The 18,184-nt window shown below is 44.6% G+C and overlaps 1 protein-coding gene and 1 long non-coding RNA gene across 2 annotated transcripts in view; one reads left to right on the forward strand and one right to left on the reverse strand.

The window, feature by feature from the left end:
• LOC307200378 overlaps positions 1–18,184 on the reverse strand; it is a 557,860-nt gene that overhangs the window by 381,681 nt on the left and 157,995 nt on the right. The gene's annotated exons all lie outside the window — the stretch shown is intronic.
• Positions 1–18,184, forward strand: part of LOC307200397 (uncharacterized protein) — a 29,280-nt gene that overhangs the window by 5,704 nt on the left and 5,392 nt on the right. The window contains exons 6-13 of the mRNA XM_079948938.1: positions 1,894–2,111; positions 2,923–2,987; positions 3,951–4,049; positions 12,889–13,056; positions 13,349–14,076; positions 14,696–14,778; positions 15,767–15,923; positions 17,917–18,078. Of these exons, the coding sequence (XP_079805064.1) occupies positions 1,894–2,111; positions 2,923–2,987; positions 3,951–4,049; positions 12,889–13,056; positions 13,349–14,076; positions 14,696–14,778; positions 15,767–15,923; positions 17,917–18,078 (1,680 nt within the window). The remainder of the gene's footprint in view (positions 1–1,893; positions 2,112–2,922; positions 2,988–3,950; positions 4,050–12,888; positions 13,057–13,348; positions 14,077–14,695; positions 14,779–15,766; positions 15,924–17,916; positions 18,079–18,184) is intronic.

Raw genomic sequence — 18,184 nt, forward strand, 5'->3', positions numbered from 1 at the left:
CATTCCCCCCTGTTTTCCCCATCCACCACACCTCTGAAATATTGTGTTGTGTTCTTTAGAACTGGGCGCGCCAATTCCCGTGTAGTGAGAGACGCCACCGTTTGGCACTGTGGCTTGTTTTGCAAGCCTTCCAGCAAATACTGGAATGGTATTTCAGCACTCCTGCTGAGCTGATCCATATATTGAGCCATTCCAAAGCGATAATGAGCCATCCTCATGTCAACATGTGTAGGAGGAAAAGGAGAGCGTTCGTCAGAGGAGTCACCAGGCTCAGAATGCTGCACCACAGTTGCCAACAGCAGAAGAGTTTGAACTTGATATCCCACATTTCACTCCCCTTAAGGAGTCTCAAAGCAGCTAACAATCTCCTTTCCCTTCCTCCCCCACAACAAACACTCTGTGAGGTGAGTGGGGCTGAGAGACTTCAGAGAAGTGTGACTAGCCCAAGGTCACCCAGCAGCTGCATGTGGAGGAGCGGGGAAGCGAACCCCGTTCACCAGATTACGAGTCTACCGCTCTTAACCACTACACCGCACTGGCTCTCAGCAGGGAGACCCTGTCTGCATACTGACGCCTCTGCTCAGAGGTCTGGACTGGTTGCCCATCTGCTACCAGGCCAAGTTCCAAGAGTTAGCCCTTAGCAGCATATATGCCCACTCAGTCGCTTCAATCTGCAGAACTGACATGGTTACAGGTGCCACGTAATACCCATTCCACAGTGGTAAGAAATTGATCTTTTAGTGTGGAACTTTGGAATTCCCTGCCTATTGATATCAGACAGGTGTCTTCTCGGTATTCTTTCTGTGACTATGCTTAGGCAAAGCTGTCCAGACATGTAGAAGTTACATGTGTTTTATCTCTGTCTAGCTGTTGTTGGTTTCAAACAACTTTTAAAAGTTTTAAAATACTTGGGGGCGTTTTAGCAGTTTTTATCAAGAATTTCAATGTTTTATTTCATCTTTTTGTAAACCACTTAGAAGTTTTCTTGCCATTGCATTTGGGGTGCTTTGCACAATGTCTGCAGGAAATGTAATCTAGATGCAAGAAGGGGGAGAACCCCCCCCCCCATAAATTGGGTTACGTCTGCAGTTTACTTAGACTTCCATCCTATACCTATTTACATGAGAGTAAGCCCCATTGAACCTTATGGGATCTACCTCTGAGCAAATGTGTCTGGGGTTGCTGTATTAGTCTTATAAATCTGCTGGCCTGTGCTAAAAAGATACAGAAGCACAAAGGAGCCAGTGTGGTGTAGTGGTTAAGAGCAGTGGACTCGTAATCTGGTGAACCAGGTTCGCTTCCCCGCTCCTCCACATGCAGCTGCTGGGTGACCTTGGGCTAGTCACACTTCTCTGAAGGCTCTCATCCCCACTCACCTCACAGACTGTTGGTTGGAAGAAGGGAAAGGAGAATGTTAGCCGCTTTGAGACTCCTTAGGGTAGTGATAAAGAGATATATCAAATCCAAACTCTTCTTCTTCTCTTGGCTTTTGAATCATTCCAAAGAAGCAGAGTTCTCACAGGGCTGTTTCAAGTGGAAGTCACTGCGTGAGTGGAAGGACTTCCGCTCGCACAACAGAACTTCCCCTCCCTTTCCTCCCCATATTTTCACCCTGCACATCCTTCCAATCTGCTCTGGGAGTGTCCCCAACCCTCCAGAGCAGAGTTTGCAGGGGGGAAATGCAGGAGAAGAGATAGAAATTCCACCACTCAAACAGAAGTCATTCCACTTCCCCAATGACTTTGGTGGATACAACATTATGCTATTTATTGGATTCAATCCATGGGAGTGTTTAGAATAATCATTTTCCTTGTTGGAACTTCTCCATCTCTGTTAATTTTGCTGTATTTTTATGCCCTTTTCTTTCTTCCTTCCTCTGCACCTTCGGAACAGAAACAATCCCTGGAAGGCACTTTGGCGGAAACAGAACGAAATTACTGCGACCAGCTTGCGCAATTACAGGGTCAGATCGCTGGCTTAGAGGAACAGCTTCTGCAGATTCGGGCTGAGATGGAGAACCAGAATGCAGAATATCAGCAGCTGTTAGGCATCAAGACACGCCTGGAGAAGGAGATAGAAACCTACCGCCGCCTGCTGGACGGAGAAGGGGGGTAAGCGTTAGACATGACAGATAGCCAGATCTGACTCAGAACCAATTATGAGGCCCTGTAGATCCAACCAAAGGACAGTAGCTTCACAACAGCAATTTGCATAATATGGATGCATTCGCTTCTACTGTACTGAATGGGAAACCTGCCATTTGTTAAATTAGACCAGATTGCACTTGTATTTAGAAAGCTTGCAGAGCTGGAGGCGATTCTAAATATCCACCTGTGCAAAATGCAGAGGAAGACCTACGCTGGTCAAAATTCACACACCAACTTTCCATATTTGGTAGAATCAATGTGCGGGGTTGAAATCTGGATCGCACCTACTGGCCCCACCCTTCAAGCTCCATGGGTCAAATGGGAGGGCTGGTCTGCACAGAACCTACATACACAGTGCATTGAAGACAGCGCCAACCCATTCCAATCCTCCCTCCATGTACTGATTCTCATCTGCTTAGGGCTATAAAAAAAATGATCTCCATTACTCATCTGAGCTGATCAAAGGAGCCAACTCCTAGGAGTCAAGGTCCCTTCACCGCCCCCCTAAAATATTCGAGGGGCCACCAAATTGATGGGTATTGCCATTCAAATGGTGTGTGCCTCCCACGTATCATGATTGATTATGCAGGACGGGACTTTCCTGCCACCCCCCTCCCAATATTTTATTCAAGTTGGCACCCCTGGAGCTGATTATCATCACATTATATTACCTGACTGTAATAAATTGGTGGTCATGTTTAAATTCTCTCTGAAAATTCTCTCTGATGCACAGTATACCACTAAAACAAAAACTTACATTTTTTTTCCTTGACAGTGGTTTTGGATCTTACGGATCTTCGAGCCACAGTAGTTCTATGAGTTACGGAGGCTCTGGCAAAGGTAATTACAAATATCTTTATATACATTAAAAATGCACAGCTGAAGGTCTGACTGCAAACTTCTCACCGATGCATAAAAGCACCCCCCCTTTCCCCACCCGTTTCCCCCCTTGCTTCCCAAATTTCCTTCGTTTCAACAATACATCGCCTCTGTTAGTCCCCAAAACTATGCAAGGCTTTTCCAGTTCGCTCTTAGCAAAGGAGGTGAACTACAGCCCTTTCTTGTGGGTCCATATTTTCTTCAATTCTGTGTCCACAGCCCAAGCCAATGACACATGGGGGACGTCTATGGTCAGCAGTAACCATAGACCACAATGGCGAAACATGTGGCTGTCAGGGAGGGCCATGCAACCTGGGTGTAGCAGGAGGGAGGTGGCCACAGCCATAACCCCACTTCCCTGTTGATGTGTGACGGTGTCCATCAGTTACCTAGTCTTGGAGCCTTCCTGCTGACACCAATGTTGCTAGGTACAATGTTGTACCTAGATGGGGTTCAGGCAGCACAAAAGCTAGTTCAGGGCTGCATTGCTCCAATCTGGTGCTCCTACAGGTGTGTCCACATGGCTTCAACCACACAGCCCAACCCTGCTCCATCCCTCCATGTAAGCTGCTGTGACACCAGTAGCAGGAGGTCAACTTCCCCCCACCAAGAGCCTGCAAGGAGAAAAGACAGTTACGGAGAAGCAATTTGGGGAACAAAAAATGGGTGGGTGGGGAAGGTCTTCTTGCACCTCAAATTCACTCCCATCAACCCACATTCTAGAGAATTGGCAGCAGCCCAGTTTTCCCAGTTGAAGATGCAAAGTCAGGCCCTATCTTGGGTGCTTGGTGATTATCTGATTGTATAAAAATGGGAGCGTGAAAAGCAATCATGAAAAGCACGTCAAGGACCTGCTTTGAAGCCTTGTTCAAACACTATGTTTTAATTTTGCTTTCTTTCTTTTTTAAAAAAATAATAATCCAGAGTCAACGAAAACCAGAATGGTTAAGACAATTGTGGAAGAAATGGTTGATGGCAGAGTCGTTTCGTCCCAGGTCAAATCGGTCGAAGAGAAACCGACTAAATAACCATCAAGAATCCCTTCTCCTCATGTCCTGGCAAAGCAGCAAGAAAGGATGCCTTCCAGAGAAATCCTTTCTTCTTTAGAAAAGCCTCTTTCCAGAAGTCCCTCACTTCTTTCCTCTCTTTTTTAAAACAAATCATCAAAGCGCATTCTGAAATCTTGATTTCTTTTAGCTGTGGTAGTTCAATAAACCTTTTTTTTACTGTTTGCATATCATACCTAGTTTCACGCGGTTCCAACATTCTCTTACTGAAGTCATGAAGGGCAGTAAGAAGCTCAGCGTTTTAATAGTGTGCATTAATTTTATCTACAAACAAGCAGATGCAAGCATAGAGATAATCTCTCCACAGCCACCATGAGAGAGGCAACCCTTACTCCTTGCCCAAGCAATAGTTCCCTCTGATCACCATTAACACCAAACTAATTAACATTAAGCACAAGGCTAGCCCTTAAGTGCAGGGTTTTTCTTTTCTCTTGCAAGGATCAAGATCACAGTGGAAGTTGCAAAGAATTAAAGTCCCCTTAACCCCATGCCAGAGTCCCAGTCTGGATTAAAGCCTCATGCGTAGTATTGGTAATAGGGAAATTGTTACATTTAAGGACAAACCATGTGATTGAAGTAATGTGAAGTTTGGCCCTGTGGTGTCAACAGATACTTACTAATTTCTTTAAATCCTTAGCTATATTTGGCCCAAGACACAGGATCCAGTGAGTATTTAAATTCAGGGAGCACTGAACAGGTGGCAGATATTTTGACAAATAGCACACCCACAAGCCCATTTGTGCACTTGAGCATGTTCAGTACTGGTGTGGGACTGGACAGGCCATTTTAGTAAAGGTAGAAGCAGACATCTAAAACATGGGTAGGCAAACTAAGGCCCGGGGCCGGATCTGGCCCAATCACCTTCTAAATCCGGCCCACGGACGGTCCAGGAATCAGGGTGTTTTAACCTGAATAGAATGTGTCCTTTTATTTAAAATGCATCTCTGAGTTATTTGTGGTGCCCGCCTGGTGTTTTTACATGAGTAGAATGTGTGCTTTTATTTAAAATGCATCTATGGGTTATTTGTGGGGCATAGGAATTCGTTCATTTCCCCCCCAAATATATATATATATATAGCCCGGCCCCCCACAAGGTCTGAGGAACAGTGGAGCAGCCCCCTGCTGAAAAAGTTTGCTGACCCCTGATCTAGAACATCCTGCAGCACTGCAAACTCAAGTCACAAACACTTTCCAAGCCAAGCCGAAGCTTTGCACAGTCTCTACAGCTGTTACTTGCGCACCATGTCATCGCTGCAAAGAGTGAACGGGAGAGCCGTCTCTGCAACGGAGGAGTCATGGAGACATGCACCTGGGAGCTGCAACTAACACTTCACACTGCCTGGTGTTCACAGTGACAAATGCCAGTGTATGCATGGCAATCCCATCCACCATAACATAATTCCAATACAAAATACAATTGAGCAGCCAAGCCTGTAGTGTAAATTTCCATATTACTCATTTCACCAAATGGCATGGACATAGCTGCTTGGCTTAGTAGCATATGCAGCGCATAGATGCCTCCACATCAATGGCTACTGGTCATGATGGTGGTGCCAGTTACCACAGGAGAAGAGAGTGCTCTCATGCTTGGGTCTTGCTTGTGGGTAATCTGGGGAGCGCACTGTATGAAGAGTATGGTGGACTAGATGGGCTTTTGGCCTGACCTATCAGGCTCCTTTTACAATGACGGATCAATAAAGTGTCACTTAGCTATGTGGCACTCTGCAAAGATTAGAGACGTGGAGTTTGGAATCTGAAACAGACCCAGGGAGACAACAGAAAAAGGGAAGGTAGGAAGAGAAAATGTGATCATTTCAATTTCGCATGCATTGGCTTAGTTATAATGAAGCATCTTCCTCAAAAACAATCGTCAAAGCAGCTGTTCTGTCATCTGTAAAAATCCTGGGCTTCCGGTAGTCACTGTTACAGCACAGGTCACACCCAACTGTAGCCCTTTCTCTTTGGCGATAACTCGTAGCCGAGTAAGATTGTCTTCCATAAACAGGGTTTTAACAGTGAGTCCGTGAGTGACTGTGGAGGCCAATTCTGGACATAGCTGTCAACGTTTCCCTTTTTTTAAGGGAAATTCCCTTATTCCGGGTTTCCGGGTGGGAGTTGATCATGGTGAGGGTTTGCCAAGCATGCCTTCCTCTTAGCACGTTCCTCCCTTTCGCCCCGAGTTTGATCGTCTTCAAAGCCCATGGCACCTTTGATAAAGGCTGTTCTCCAACTGGAGTGCTAGCAGGCCAGTTTTTCCCAGTTGTCAGTGTTCATACAACATTTGTTTAGATTTGCCTTGAGAGAGTCTTTCAACCTCTTTTGTTGACCACCAGCATTACGCTTTCCATTTTTAAGTTTGGAATAGAGTAAAAGAAAGGCAAAAGGGAAAGTGTCAGAAAGATACTTTTACACAATCCCAAAAGGGTCTGGTGAAGGGCTTCCTGGGACATGTTTTTGAGGCATGAGAAAACAACAGAGAGCAAGACCACAGCTTGGTCACCTTCCCCCTCTCCTTCTCCTAAAAGGTTGGGCAAGATGACCCTCGGGACCCCTTCCAACACTACAATTCTATTCTTCTTCAAATGAAATAATTGTGATGACATGAACCAACATGTGCCTGTTGAAGGGATACAGTTAATTGGTGTTTATTGGCCCTGATCCAGAACAGGAGCAAAAGGCTGTTATCATACTTAACATCTTCTGTTAATTATAACAAGCCAAAGTTCTCAGAAAAGGTATCTGAGGGAGAGTTGGATCCTGCAAGTTTCCTTCTCAACAGGAAGAAAGAGAGGTCTGCATTTAGAGGACGAGGCCCAGAATCAGAGCCCTCCAAAGCAGCCATGGAAAGCTTGGCAGCTAGTGCTGATCCACCACCAGTGGTGCTCCAAGTGGGGAAGGGCCAGGGAGAGGGTGTTCCACGGCCATTTCTGGGGAGACTGTGGATCTGCAGAACACTACATCCCATCTCGGCTTGCTGTCTTTAGGAAAGGGGTGAATAAGACCCTGGTCCACAGAGGTCTGATGCTGGAGCTGCTCCTGGTGGCTAGATTAGAAATTGTACATCAAATGAAGGGTCTTGTGACCTCTCTTTCAATGCTTGGTATGCAAAAAGGCCTGCCTCTTAGTAAGAAGTGGACTCAAAACTGCCAGGAAGCAAGGGGAGGAAGAAGCAAAAGGCACGTTCTCTGAGACGTGGTTTCAATTTATTGTTTAATGCTCATAATAAAGATTAGATGCTCCAGCTTCTGAAAGTCTCATCTTTCCTTTTTGTTGGACTCAATAGTTTCAGCCAGACCTGCAATTTCAGGATGCTAATGAATTTTCTGTGCTGAATCATTGTCTGCCCTTTTTTTGGTGTTACTAAGGCAATTTCGTTGTTTGCTTTTTTTGTGAGAAGAGTTCGGTGAAACTTCAGTGGTTTTTTTTTTTAAAAAAAAAAATCTCATACCTGTCTCAAGAACAAAACCAGTGGGGTTGGTGTGAATTGGAAAGAAGGACACAAAAATCCATCTGCAAGTTGAACAAATTTCCGAAATACAAGAATGGTCTTGTATGTGCAAGAATGGTCTTGCAAGAAAGAGCAACCTATCGGAAACCCCTTGCCCCACAAAAAGAAAAAAAACCCGGAACAAGTTTCTGAAAAATAAGCAAATGCTGGCTTTGCATAATTTGTTGTGATAGCCTAATTCAAATGATCTCTGTGCCAAATTATAATAAGCACAAATCTGTCAGCCCACAGAACCCAAGGAAATGTTCGCAGTTTCAGGAAAGGATTGGCTTTAATGTGCCAATACTGCTCCCTAGTGAACCGGTGGAGATGCTGTTGCTAAAATCCTCTCCCTCCTTCGCTCTAGGCTTTTTCTCACAGTACAGGCAACCACATTAAAGAGTTCGGCACTGGCGAGATGCCGAGCGGCCGGTTTAATCTCTAGTGGGGGGGAGAGACCCGATTATAATAACAACTGCAGTTGAGTCAGAACATGGCTCTTATCGTACAACTTTGCAATCAAGCCAGTAACCACCTTTGATGGGGGCGGAGAAACTAATCAGGGTGGAATGACAGCATTCACTTTGGCAAGACGGACTATGAGTAGACTCGAAACACCAGCAGGATGCAATTCAGCCTGCGGACTGTCTCGCCAGAGTGGTGCATGCTCTAGTTATCTCCCGCTTGGACTACTGCAATGCGCTCTACGTGGGGCTACCTTTGAAGGTGACTCGGAAACTACAACTAATCCAGAATGCGGCAGCTAGACTGGTGACTGGGGGCGGCCGCCGAGACCACATAACACCGGTCTTGAAAGACCTACATTGGCTCCCAGTACGTTTCCGAGCACAATTCAAAGTGCTGGTGTTGACCTTTAAAGCCCTAAACGGCCTCGGCCCAGTATACCTGAAGGAGCGTCTCCACCTCCATCGTTCTGCCCGGACGCTGAGGTCCAGTGCCGAGGGCCTTCTGGCGGTTCCCTCATTGCGAGAAGCAAAGCTACAGGGAACCAGGCAGAGGGCCTTCTCGGTCGTGGCGCCTGCCCTGTGGAACGCCCTCCCATCAGATGTCAAAGCAATAAATAACTACCTGACATTCAGAAGACATCTTAAGGCAGCCCTGTTCAGGGAAGTTTTTAATCTGTGATATTTTAGTGTATTTTTGGTTTTTATGGAAGCCGCCCAGAGTGGCTGGGGAAACCCAGCCAGATGGGCGGGGTACAAATAATAAATTATTATTATTATTATTATTAATGAAGAGTTCTGTTAAGTGCATGCTTAAAAGGGCATGCTTACAACTGTCTCCTCTTTTTCCTACACAAAAACAAGCCGTGTCCAAACCCCCCAAAATAACAATAATAACCCAGATCAGGCATGTGGTATGAGGGAGAGGGTGCAAACTCTTTCTTCTCAGTGTTGTTTTCCCGGCAAAAGTATTACAGATGAACAAATCTGTCAATATCAATTTCTTTTCGTTCCTCATTCTTCCAGTCTTAAATCCAGTTCTTCCATATTTCTACATCAGTTTGCATTTTTTTAAAAAAACAAAACAAAAGTCCTCATGAAAATGTGCCAGCATTTTGGTGTACATTGCTTCTAAAATATGCATTTTTGTACGCAAGTTTGCCAAACACACGCATCTCTCTTTAAGCAAATTTCCTGAATGCACTTTTGTACATTAATTTCACTGATATATGTATTATTTTGCATGGTTTTCCCCAATATACACATTTCTGGGTTGGAGAACTGCATCTCCAAATTCAGAGAAGTGTGAATTTTGAAAGATAGCTGTGTTTCAGTTCATGCATATATATTTTTCAGGAAGTGAATATTACAAAAATAAAGTTTGAACTGATCCGAATTTCTCCTCCATCCCTACTCTGTATAGCAATCCCGCAGGAGTTCTAGCTAAAGCAGATGCGGGGATCCTTTGTAAAACCGCTAGCACAGCAGGGTTTGGTACAGTTTCAAGTTGGATGGGGGACAGTGTGTTGAGATTCCTACCTTGCAGAAGATTGGGCTAGATGACCCTCAGGGTCACTTCCAACTCTTCAATTCTGTGGTGGTGAACTACAACTCCCATCGTCCTTGACCATTGGCCATGCTTGCTGCAGCTGATGGGAGTTGTAGTTCAGCAACATCTGGCAGGGCAAGGGATTCTCAAGCCTGAGCTGAAGCGTTGCTCTGAGAATTCTGAGCTACATGGAATATTGATATAACTAGTGGTGCCATCAGTGCAGGATTTTGAGGGTGCTCAGTGACAAAGTCTAGGGCACCACACAGCAGAAAGAGCAGCCAAACACAGCAAGACTCTCTTACCACATTGTCAAGTGATTGAAGCAATAGGCATTATCATCTGTAAAGCACACACCCGGCACAGCTGCTCACAAAGCCTGTTAACTCCAGAATCTAAAATTATACCACAACACTGGGCATAACTCTACTGTAGAAGCCTATATCTTCACCACACTGCTTAAAATACAGTGGTACCTTGGTTCTCAAACTTAATCCATTTGACTTCTGAAACGGTTCGAAAACCAAGGCTTCCTGCAGAGGCTGTGTCAGATGTTCACGAACCAGAACACTCACTTCTGGGTTTGCAGCGTTCAGGATCCAATTTGTTCAGGAGCCAAGCCATTTGAGTACCAAGGTACCGCTGTACTAATTTCTAAGAGGTTTTCTTTCACAGCTAGTATTAGGAACACATAAAAGCAGGCACAGGATTGGCTTGTGCTTAAATTTAATCACATGTAAAGGAGAGAATTTGACCAAACTGCAGGAGGCAGTGGAAGACAGAAGTGCCTGGCGTGCTCTGGTCCATGGGGTCACGAAGAGTCGGGCACAACTAAACGATTAAACAACTACAACAACAAAGGAGAGAATGCTAGGGAAAAACAAGGGGGACAAGCTTTCTGAAGTAGGCAACAAGCGACAAAGCAGACACATCGAGAAATCCATCTGTAAATTCAAAACGGCAAGGTATTTCTCCGCTACTCCTGTGACTAAAGAATGGGTGCTGCTATTGTAGAAAAAGAAACTCCAACTCCACTGTGTTTTGTTATTTAACCTATTGATAATCCTTGGGTTTAAATATCCAGTGTGATCAAACTCAGTCACACTTTAATACAAATAAATTAAGAAAGGCTGTTATGACCTGGCATCCAAGCTGTGGGAAGTGTAGATAATGTACGCAATGTTCCTGCAGGTCCTTGTGGGTCAGAGTGGGAATGCACTACTGCTGGAATATCACACGGGTCTAAAGTATCACTGCCACATCAGGGGCAATTTTTGGGAGCATTTTTTAAACTCACCTTCCCACTTAGGAAGGTGTCCAGGGCAACTATCAAACGGAAAGTAAAACGGAAAAGTAAAACAATCACTTCTCTGAGCATCAGCTATTTTGATTCTGTAGCAACTGGGAAATCAACTCCATTGAGGATTTTGCTACTCTTGATCTCACCTAGTTAAGTTCCGAGTGGGCAATCTGCTCTGAGAAAAATCAGAGAATCATAGAAGTGTAGAATTGGAAGGGACCGCAAGGCCCATCTAGTCCAGCCCCCTGCAATGTAGGAATCTCAGCTGAAGCATCCATGACAGATGTCCATCCAACATCTGCTTAAAGACCTCCAATGAAGGAGAGTCCATAACTCTCTTTCACACAAAGGTGTGGCTCTTCTGTACTTCCGTGAAACAAGTGGGGTATGCAAGGAGAATGTTGAGGTCTAAAAAGAACACACTGTCCAATTATCCCATTTGGAATCATTATGAGTAATTAATCTGAATTTACTCCGTCCTTCTGCTGCTGCCAGCTCACTTCTTCAAGCGGTAAATCTAATTTAACTTAACGTACTGTAAGGTTTGCAGTTTGTAAGGACATAAGAAATGTCGAGCTGGCTCAGGCCAGAGGCTCATCTGGTTCAGAATCCTGTCCTCACAGTGGGGAACCAGATCCCTGTATGAAACCCACAAGGAGAACCCACTTGCAACATTACTCTCTGTCCTTCTGATTCCCAGCAGGTAGCATTCAGTGGCATGCTGTCTCCCACAGTGGAGGGAGGAGCATTAGTGTAAGAGGAACATAGAATCATGGAATTGTAAAGTTAGAAAAGTCCATCTAGTGCAGCCTGGGGTGGGCTGGGGGGGAGATCAACCAAGGCTGCAATTCTGTGTACATATCCTTGGGAGTACGTCCCAATGAACTCACTGAGACTTGAATCCAAGGAAACATGCATAAGACTGCTGTAGGGATGGAGAGGAACTGTAGTTTCAATTTGCATTTAAATGCAAACCCACAAAAGATGCACTTTCTGAAACAATACACGAACCAAACCACAGCCGTCTTATCGAAATTTGCAATTCTCCGAATTTTGCAATGCAGTTCTCTAACTAAGTAACGTGTATTAAAATGCAAATGAGGTAATAATGTGCATAAAAATGCACATGTTTGTGAAAAGAACATACAAAAATGCATTATATTGGAGGGAATTATTTTCCATGAATGTTATACTATGGGAAGTCACATAAAAACATGCATATTATGAGAAGTTTGCACTATAAAGCTGATGAATTAAAAAAAAATCGTGCACACAGAAACTGATGTGAAAATATGGAAAACTGAACTTAAGACTGCAAATATGAGAAACTGAAATTGTCAGATTCACCCTTCCTAACTGCAAGGTGGCAGTCCGATACAGTTTTACTTGGGAATAAGTCCCACTGCAGTTAACGGAACGTATTTCTCAGAGCTGCACTTTTCATGAAAACCACCGTTTTAATGTGTAGTCACAGTTATTTTCCATGAGGGTCATAGACATGCCTCTTGGAGCTTTTTTGCACAGGATGCAAACATCTGTTTACCCACTTTTCATATCTGCACATCATACCTACACCAAGCAGAGGGCACATACATTCCAGTTGAAAAATGACTCTCCTCCACCTTCTATGTCACATAGCTTTTTACAGGTATGCAGAAAGGAAGCGAAACAGCTCTTTCTGTGCTGTGGGTGAAACACCATTTTGTAACTCCCAGCTCTGCCACAGAAGCCTCCCATCCTGCAGAAATTCCCCATAAGATATAGCAAGTGGGAATTCTTTTCCAATTTTTAATGAGAATGGGTGATGCTCCACATTGGGTTGTATTAAACTTTTACTCAGAGCAGATTTGCAGAAAGTTGTTGGCCATAACTAACTTGGGTCTGTTCATTTCAACAGGTCAACTCTGAGTAGAAGTTGCTTGGATGCAGCCCATTGTGTCCCTCAGTTCCGGATATTTTGTGCCTCAGAGATGCTTTGGTTCTCTGTTTTCTAAGAAGTCCAGAAGTGTCTTTACAATGAGACGGCTTCCATGTCCGTCTTCCTTCGGCAGCAGGGGGTTGCTACTGGTAAGCATGAACGAAGCAAAAGGTTGAACGAAGCAAAAGAGAACATGATCCCATCAGAGCAAATATTCCCTCCACACAAAGAGAAAAATTGTGGCTGTAAGGCAAACTCTGAGGTCCGGCAGAAATGCTGTTAAGTGAATGACAAGACATACAAACAAGCGCCTGTCACCTAGAGATTCGCTCTGGGAACACAGAGCGTTATGCCTAGGGGTCTAGGAGATGAATTACTCATCCGCAATTACAATATCGTAATGAATTTTTAACTTTGTTCCACCCTACTCCACCCCCCAGCATAACAAACGCCCTCGAGGCACCAAACTGCAAATGGACACCGTGTTGAATTGGGGGGGGCAGGGATGAGAAGCTGTTGAAACTGAGATCCGCTGAGTTGACAAGAAAAAAATAAATGCCACAGGTAGGAGGAATTACAAAAGCAACACCCTCACAACCCTATATATAAAAGGCAGAGGAAACCGCCCCGTTAGCACACTGCCTGCCTGTCTGTCTTTCCTGACTCTCCTTCGCCTTTTCCTCGCAGCTTTTTGGCATCCCTCAGCTAACATGTCTACTCGGATATCGACCTCCTCGAGGAGAATTTCTTCCTTTGTCAGTGGGGACGGAGGTGCCAAAATGGGCAGCGTTGGAGGAGGCAGTCTGTACGGTTTTGGCGGGGGGTCCATGGTCGCTCTAGGTAGTGGCTATGGAGGGGCTGCATGCGGTGGGTTTGGTGGACCTGGCTTTGTAAGTGGAGTTGGCTTCGGCGGGGGGTCTGGCTTTGGTGGCGGGTCTGGCTTTGGCGGTGGGGCTGGCTTTGGTAGTGCCTCCGTGGGAGGCGGTGGTTACGGAGCCAGCTACCGCTCCAGCTCGGCGGTGTCCTTGGGTGGTGGTTATGGAGGGACCGACAGCGTCTTCCTGGCTGGGGCTGAAAAGGAGACCATGCAGAACCTCAACAGCCGCCTGGCAAACTACCTGGAAAAGGTGCGCTCTCTGGAGGAGGCAAATGCCGAGCTCGAGCTGAAGATCCGCCACTGGTATGAGAAGAATGGGCCCGGGGCTCCTGGAGTGACCCGCGATTACAGCAAATATCACCAGATCATTGAGGATCTGCGCAACCAGGTGAGGAAACAAACGCTTGGTAGAAGCAGCCCCTAAGTCACACCTAAACGAATGGAATCTGTGTGAGGGATTTGCTATTGGACATCTCCCCTGCAATTCTGCACAGCTTGTTAAAGTGGCATTGGAGGAGCCAATTATGTACAAAAAATGTGCATATATATGACTGTATGCTAAAGTAAGCAGACCAAGATGAGGAATTTTTAAAAATCCTTTAAAACTCTAATGAATGACATTTCTTCAGAACAATAACAGTCTCAATTACTGGTGCTTATTTCTGTTAGCAATAAAGGTCTTGTCCACATATTAATTCAACAGAAGGACTGGAATTGAAGCAAAATTAGTCTTGGTTTGTTTGTTTGTTTGTTTTGATAATGAAGTTCATGTACCAGGAGAAATTCAGATGAAATTCAAGTGCTGAATAATTGTTGTAAAAGCTAACATTGTCTATTCTTATTCTTCATATTCAAAACATTGGGGAGATTTATTTATTTTTTAAGTCAGTTTTTATTCGCACTACTCAACCCTGATTATGTACGAAATGCATTAGCTGTTAATCTGGAAGTGGGCATTTTCCCCACACGAAATAACCTTGTTTTATTCTTTTAATATTTCATTCCAGATCGTCAATGTGACCATTGACAATGCCAATGTAGTCTTACAGATTGACAATGCCAGGCTGGCTGCTGATGACTTCAGACTGAAGTAAGCTAAATGCAAAACTTTTCTGTTTTGTTGTTGTTTTTTAAAAGCAAAATGTTGGTTCTTAAGTTTTCCACCCCACTGGTCTGTGATGGGCAGCTGTTAAAACTGAGCGAATTTGGCAATTATCAGCTATGTAGAAAAATGAGTAGAGATACATAAAGCTACTTCTTCTGCTAGACCCAGTAAGACTATAGTGATACACATGATATCAAATCCACCTTTTACCAACCCAAATGTTTGTTTGCTTTTGTCAGGATCCAGTGAAATAAAACAGTGCTGGGATGAGCTGGGTTTTGAAGCCCTGTCTCCCAGGTGCAGATCTAACAACTCATCTGCTGGCTCTTAGTAAATATCTGCTGTAATTATCTTAGAGTCCAAAGGGGTCTCACCAGGGCATCTATCTAATCTCCTCCAGCTCCCAGCACCTTTCCATGCCCCATCCCACATTGTTCGGAAGTTCCCATAAAGGATTTTGGGGTGACTTCAGAGGGTGGCCAGGATGCAAAACTCGCCTTCTGTGTACTTTCTTGCAGGAGTGCCAGCTTCCCCCGTGACCATGGGTACCCGGGGCCATGGGTGTCATGCAGCATGCATGGCCCTGGCACCGAAATTTGTGGGTGCCCGGCCTCTTTGTGGGGAATTTTGCGGGTGCTTAGGACCCCAGGAAGTTGGCACCTCTGCTTCCTTGAGTTAAGCTTCTCACTCTGGCCATTGAAAATTGAAGAACTGATAAGCTCACTGTAATGGACTTTGGGGTTATGGGGCTAAGGATCAGTCTTTGTGCTGCATTCATTGTGTTTGTGTAAGCTACATAACCCACCTTGGGACCTTCTGGTGAAGGACGGTTAAGAAACACAATAAAGAATGACAATGTTCCAAGCGCCTTCGATCCTGATCTTGCCGTGTCATTTGCTGTCTTTACAAGCGGCTAATGTGAGCCATCTCCCGATATATCTCATAGCTTTGTATGCTCACTTGCCCCTTTCAGGTTTGAGAACGAGCTCTTCCTTCGCCAGAGTGTTGAAGGAGACATCAATGGTCTGCGCAGAGTGCTTGACGACTTGACCATGAACAGGTCTGACCTGGAAGCACAGCTTGAAAGCCTCACAGAGGAACTAGCATACCTTAAGAAGAACCACGAAGAGGTAACCAAGTTTTGTTCCACCACCATCACCCCCTTTCAGGAGTTTTTCACCCTAATCCAGTCCAAAGGCAGGACTGTGTGAGTCTTTGGGATGCAGGACAAGTGCCTAGCTCAGTGCTGCAGATCCAAAAGTTTGTTTAAACAAAAGGAAGTTCAAGTTCATTCTTCACTTGGCCCCAAAGTTTACTAGAGTACCTCCTGGGCAAGTCAACTTCTGCCTAACCTACCCCAGAGAATTAATTCAAGTATAATAGTCCACCTAAATCCAAGATTCAGAATGAGGAACATCACAAATATTTCAACTTCTTGCATGAAGTCAATAGAAAAAGAACAGTTTAATATTATTATTAATAATAAGTACTTAAAACCAGCTTAGACAACCCTTCTTATAGTACCAGGTGTGGGCTTTCAAAAGCTTTCAGGAGGACGGAAGTGTAATTGTAAAAGCAAGGAGGTAAGACTTGTGAAACAATTCCACAGAAATTGTTGGGAAAGTGAGCAGGGACTAGCAGAGTCCTGATTTTTCATCCATGTTTATTGGTTGGGTTAGCTCATATTATGCCATATGGATTTGAAATCCTGTTACATCACCGTGCAGAAAGAATGAATAAATTCCAACACTCACCTTCAGTCTCTGACCGCATTTGTTACATCACACCATTGTGCTTGAGCACAAACGAGAAATCACACCCTTATCAAAGACTCCATCTGAACTACCAGGAGATGACTATCTAAATTAAGTTCAAATTGTGCCATAAACTGCTTTAATGATGAGTGTGTGCTCTCTCCTAATGTCTACTCATCGCTGTGCCTGTGTGGTCCAATGTTACTACACAAAGTTATGATACACAGGGCTCTGTTGGCCCCGTAGCTTAGACTGGGGCTCCCCCCCAAAAAAAAAAAATCTATAGGCAGAGAATCGTTTTACGCCTTCACTGTGTAAGGTAAAGCTGGCATATTTAGACTAGAATGGAGACGGGCGCTCCTGCAATTAACCCTCCATTCTTTGGGAACACCCTTCCCTTGCTTAGATTCCTTTATGCCTAGTGGGTGCTCCGGGGCCAGGCAGGGAGAATGGATCTTCCTTCAGAGCTTCCCAGGCCCTAAGGCTAGTTTCGGTAAATGAGATGCAGATCATTTTCTCTGTGGTATTTGTCCTGGGAACAAATCCAACAAAAATAAAATTAAGGATAATGGTTTACCAACTTCTGAAGATGCTGGCACTGGCTGTCATGAAAAGCTTAAGGTGGCTATTTCACTGTCTCTACTTAGGATGGTGGTATACAAGTTACATGATTACAGGGGAACGGCCTGATACCTTGTGTATATGCTCAGAGAGATGGTTTCACAATTATTCATAGTACCTGGACAGAGCCCAAGTAATCTGAAATCAGGTCACTGGATTGAGCACTGGCTTGGCTGAAGGACCTGCCTAGTCCTTCTCTGAATACTCTCTTCACCAGATAATGCTTCAGTGCTTCAGTGCAGATGTTTGGACCACAACATCCATCAACCCCAATGGTTAGTGGTGAGAATGGCCAATGGTTGGGGATGATGGGAGTTGTAGTCCAAAACATCTGAAGAGCATGAGGTTGGGAAGGGGTTTCTTAGACCATCTGCCCAACAAGGGCTGCCATCTATTGCAAAAATATAAAAGGCTATTATGCTCGGAACAGCTGGGACTTTCAATCCAGGAAGCCTTTTGAGCACTTAACGAAAAATGCTATATAAAACCTATGCTGTTGTAGTCATTTCTTGTGTAATAAAGACACGTTTACACACTGACTGCAGAAGATATGGGACATCCCCCCCCACACACACACACCATGATATTCAGAGGTACCATAAGAAGAGAAAGACAATGCTTGGAACATTTTTGTATGAATTTTACAGTGGATGATGTCCTTCTAGATAAGAAGTTGATGAATCACTGTTGACTGACTTTACACTGCTTCGTCATCTCAAGTTAACCTGCTTCTAATATTCTTCCCCAGGAAATTAACTTGCTGAGAAGCAGCTCTACGGGTGACGTCACAGTGGAAATGAACGCGGCTCCAGGAATAGACTTGACTAAGCTGCTGAACGAAATGAGGGCGCAATATGAAGACCTCGCAGATCAAAATCGCAGAGAGGCGGAAGAACAGTTTCACAAAATGGTAAGATGGATGGGTGGCTGCTGAAAGCAAATTCTATTTGATGCGTTGCATCAAGCAATATTTGCAACACATGCATTGGGGAGGGCGGGGAAGAATGTGCACAAGA

The sequence above is a fragment of the Podarcis cretensis genome (assembly GCF_951804945.1).
Source record: "Podarcis cretensis genome assembly, chromosome: 13".
In the NCBI taxonomy this organism is placed as follows: domain Eukaryota; kingdom Metazoa; phylum Chordata; class Lepidosauria; order Squamata; family Lacertidae; genus Podarcis; species Podarcis cretensis.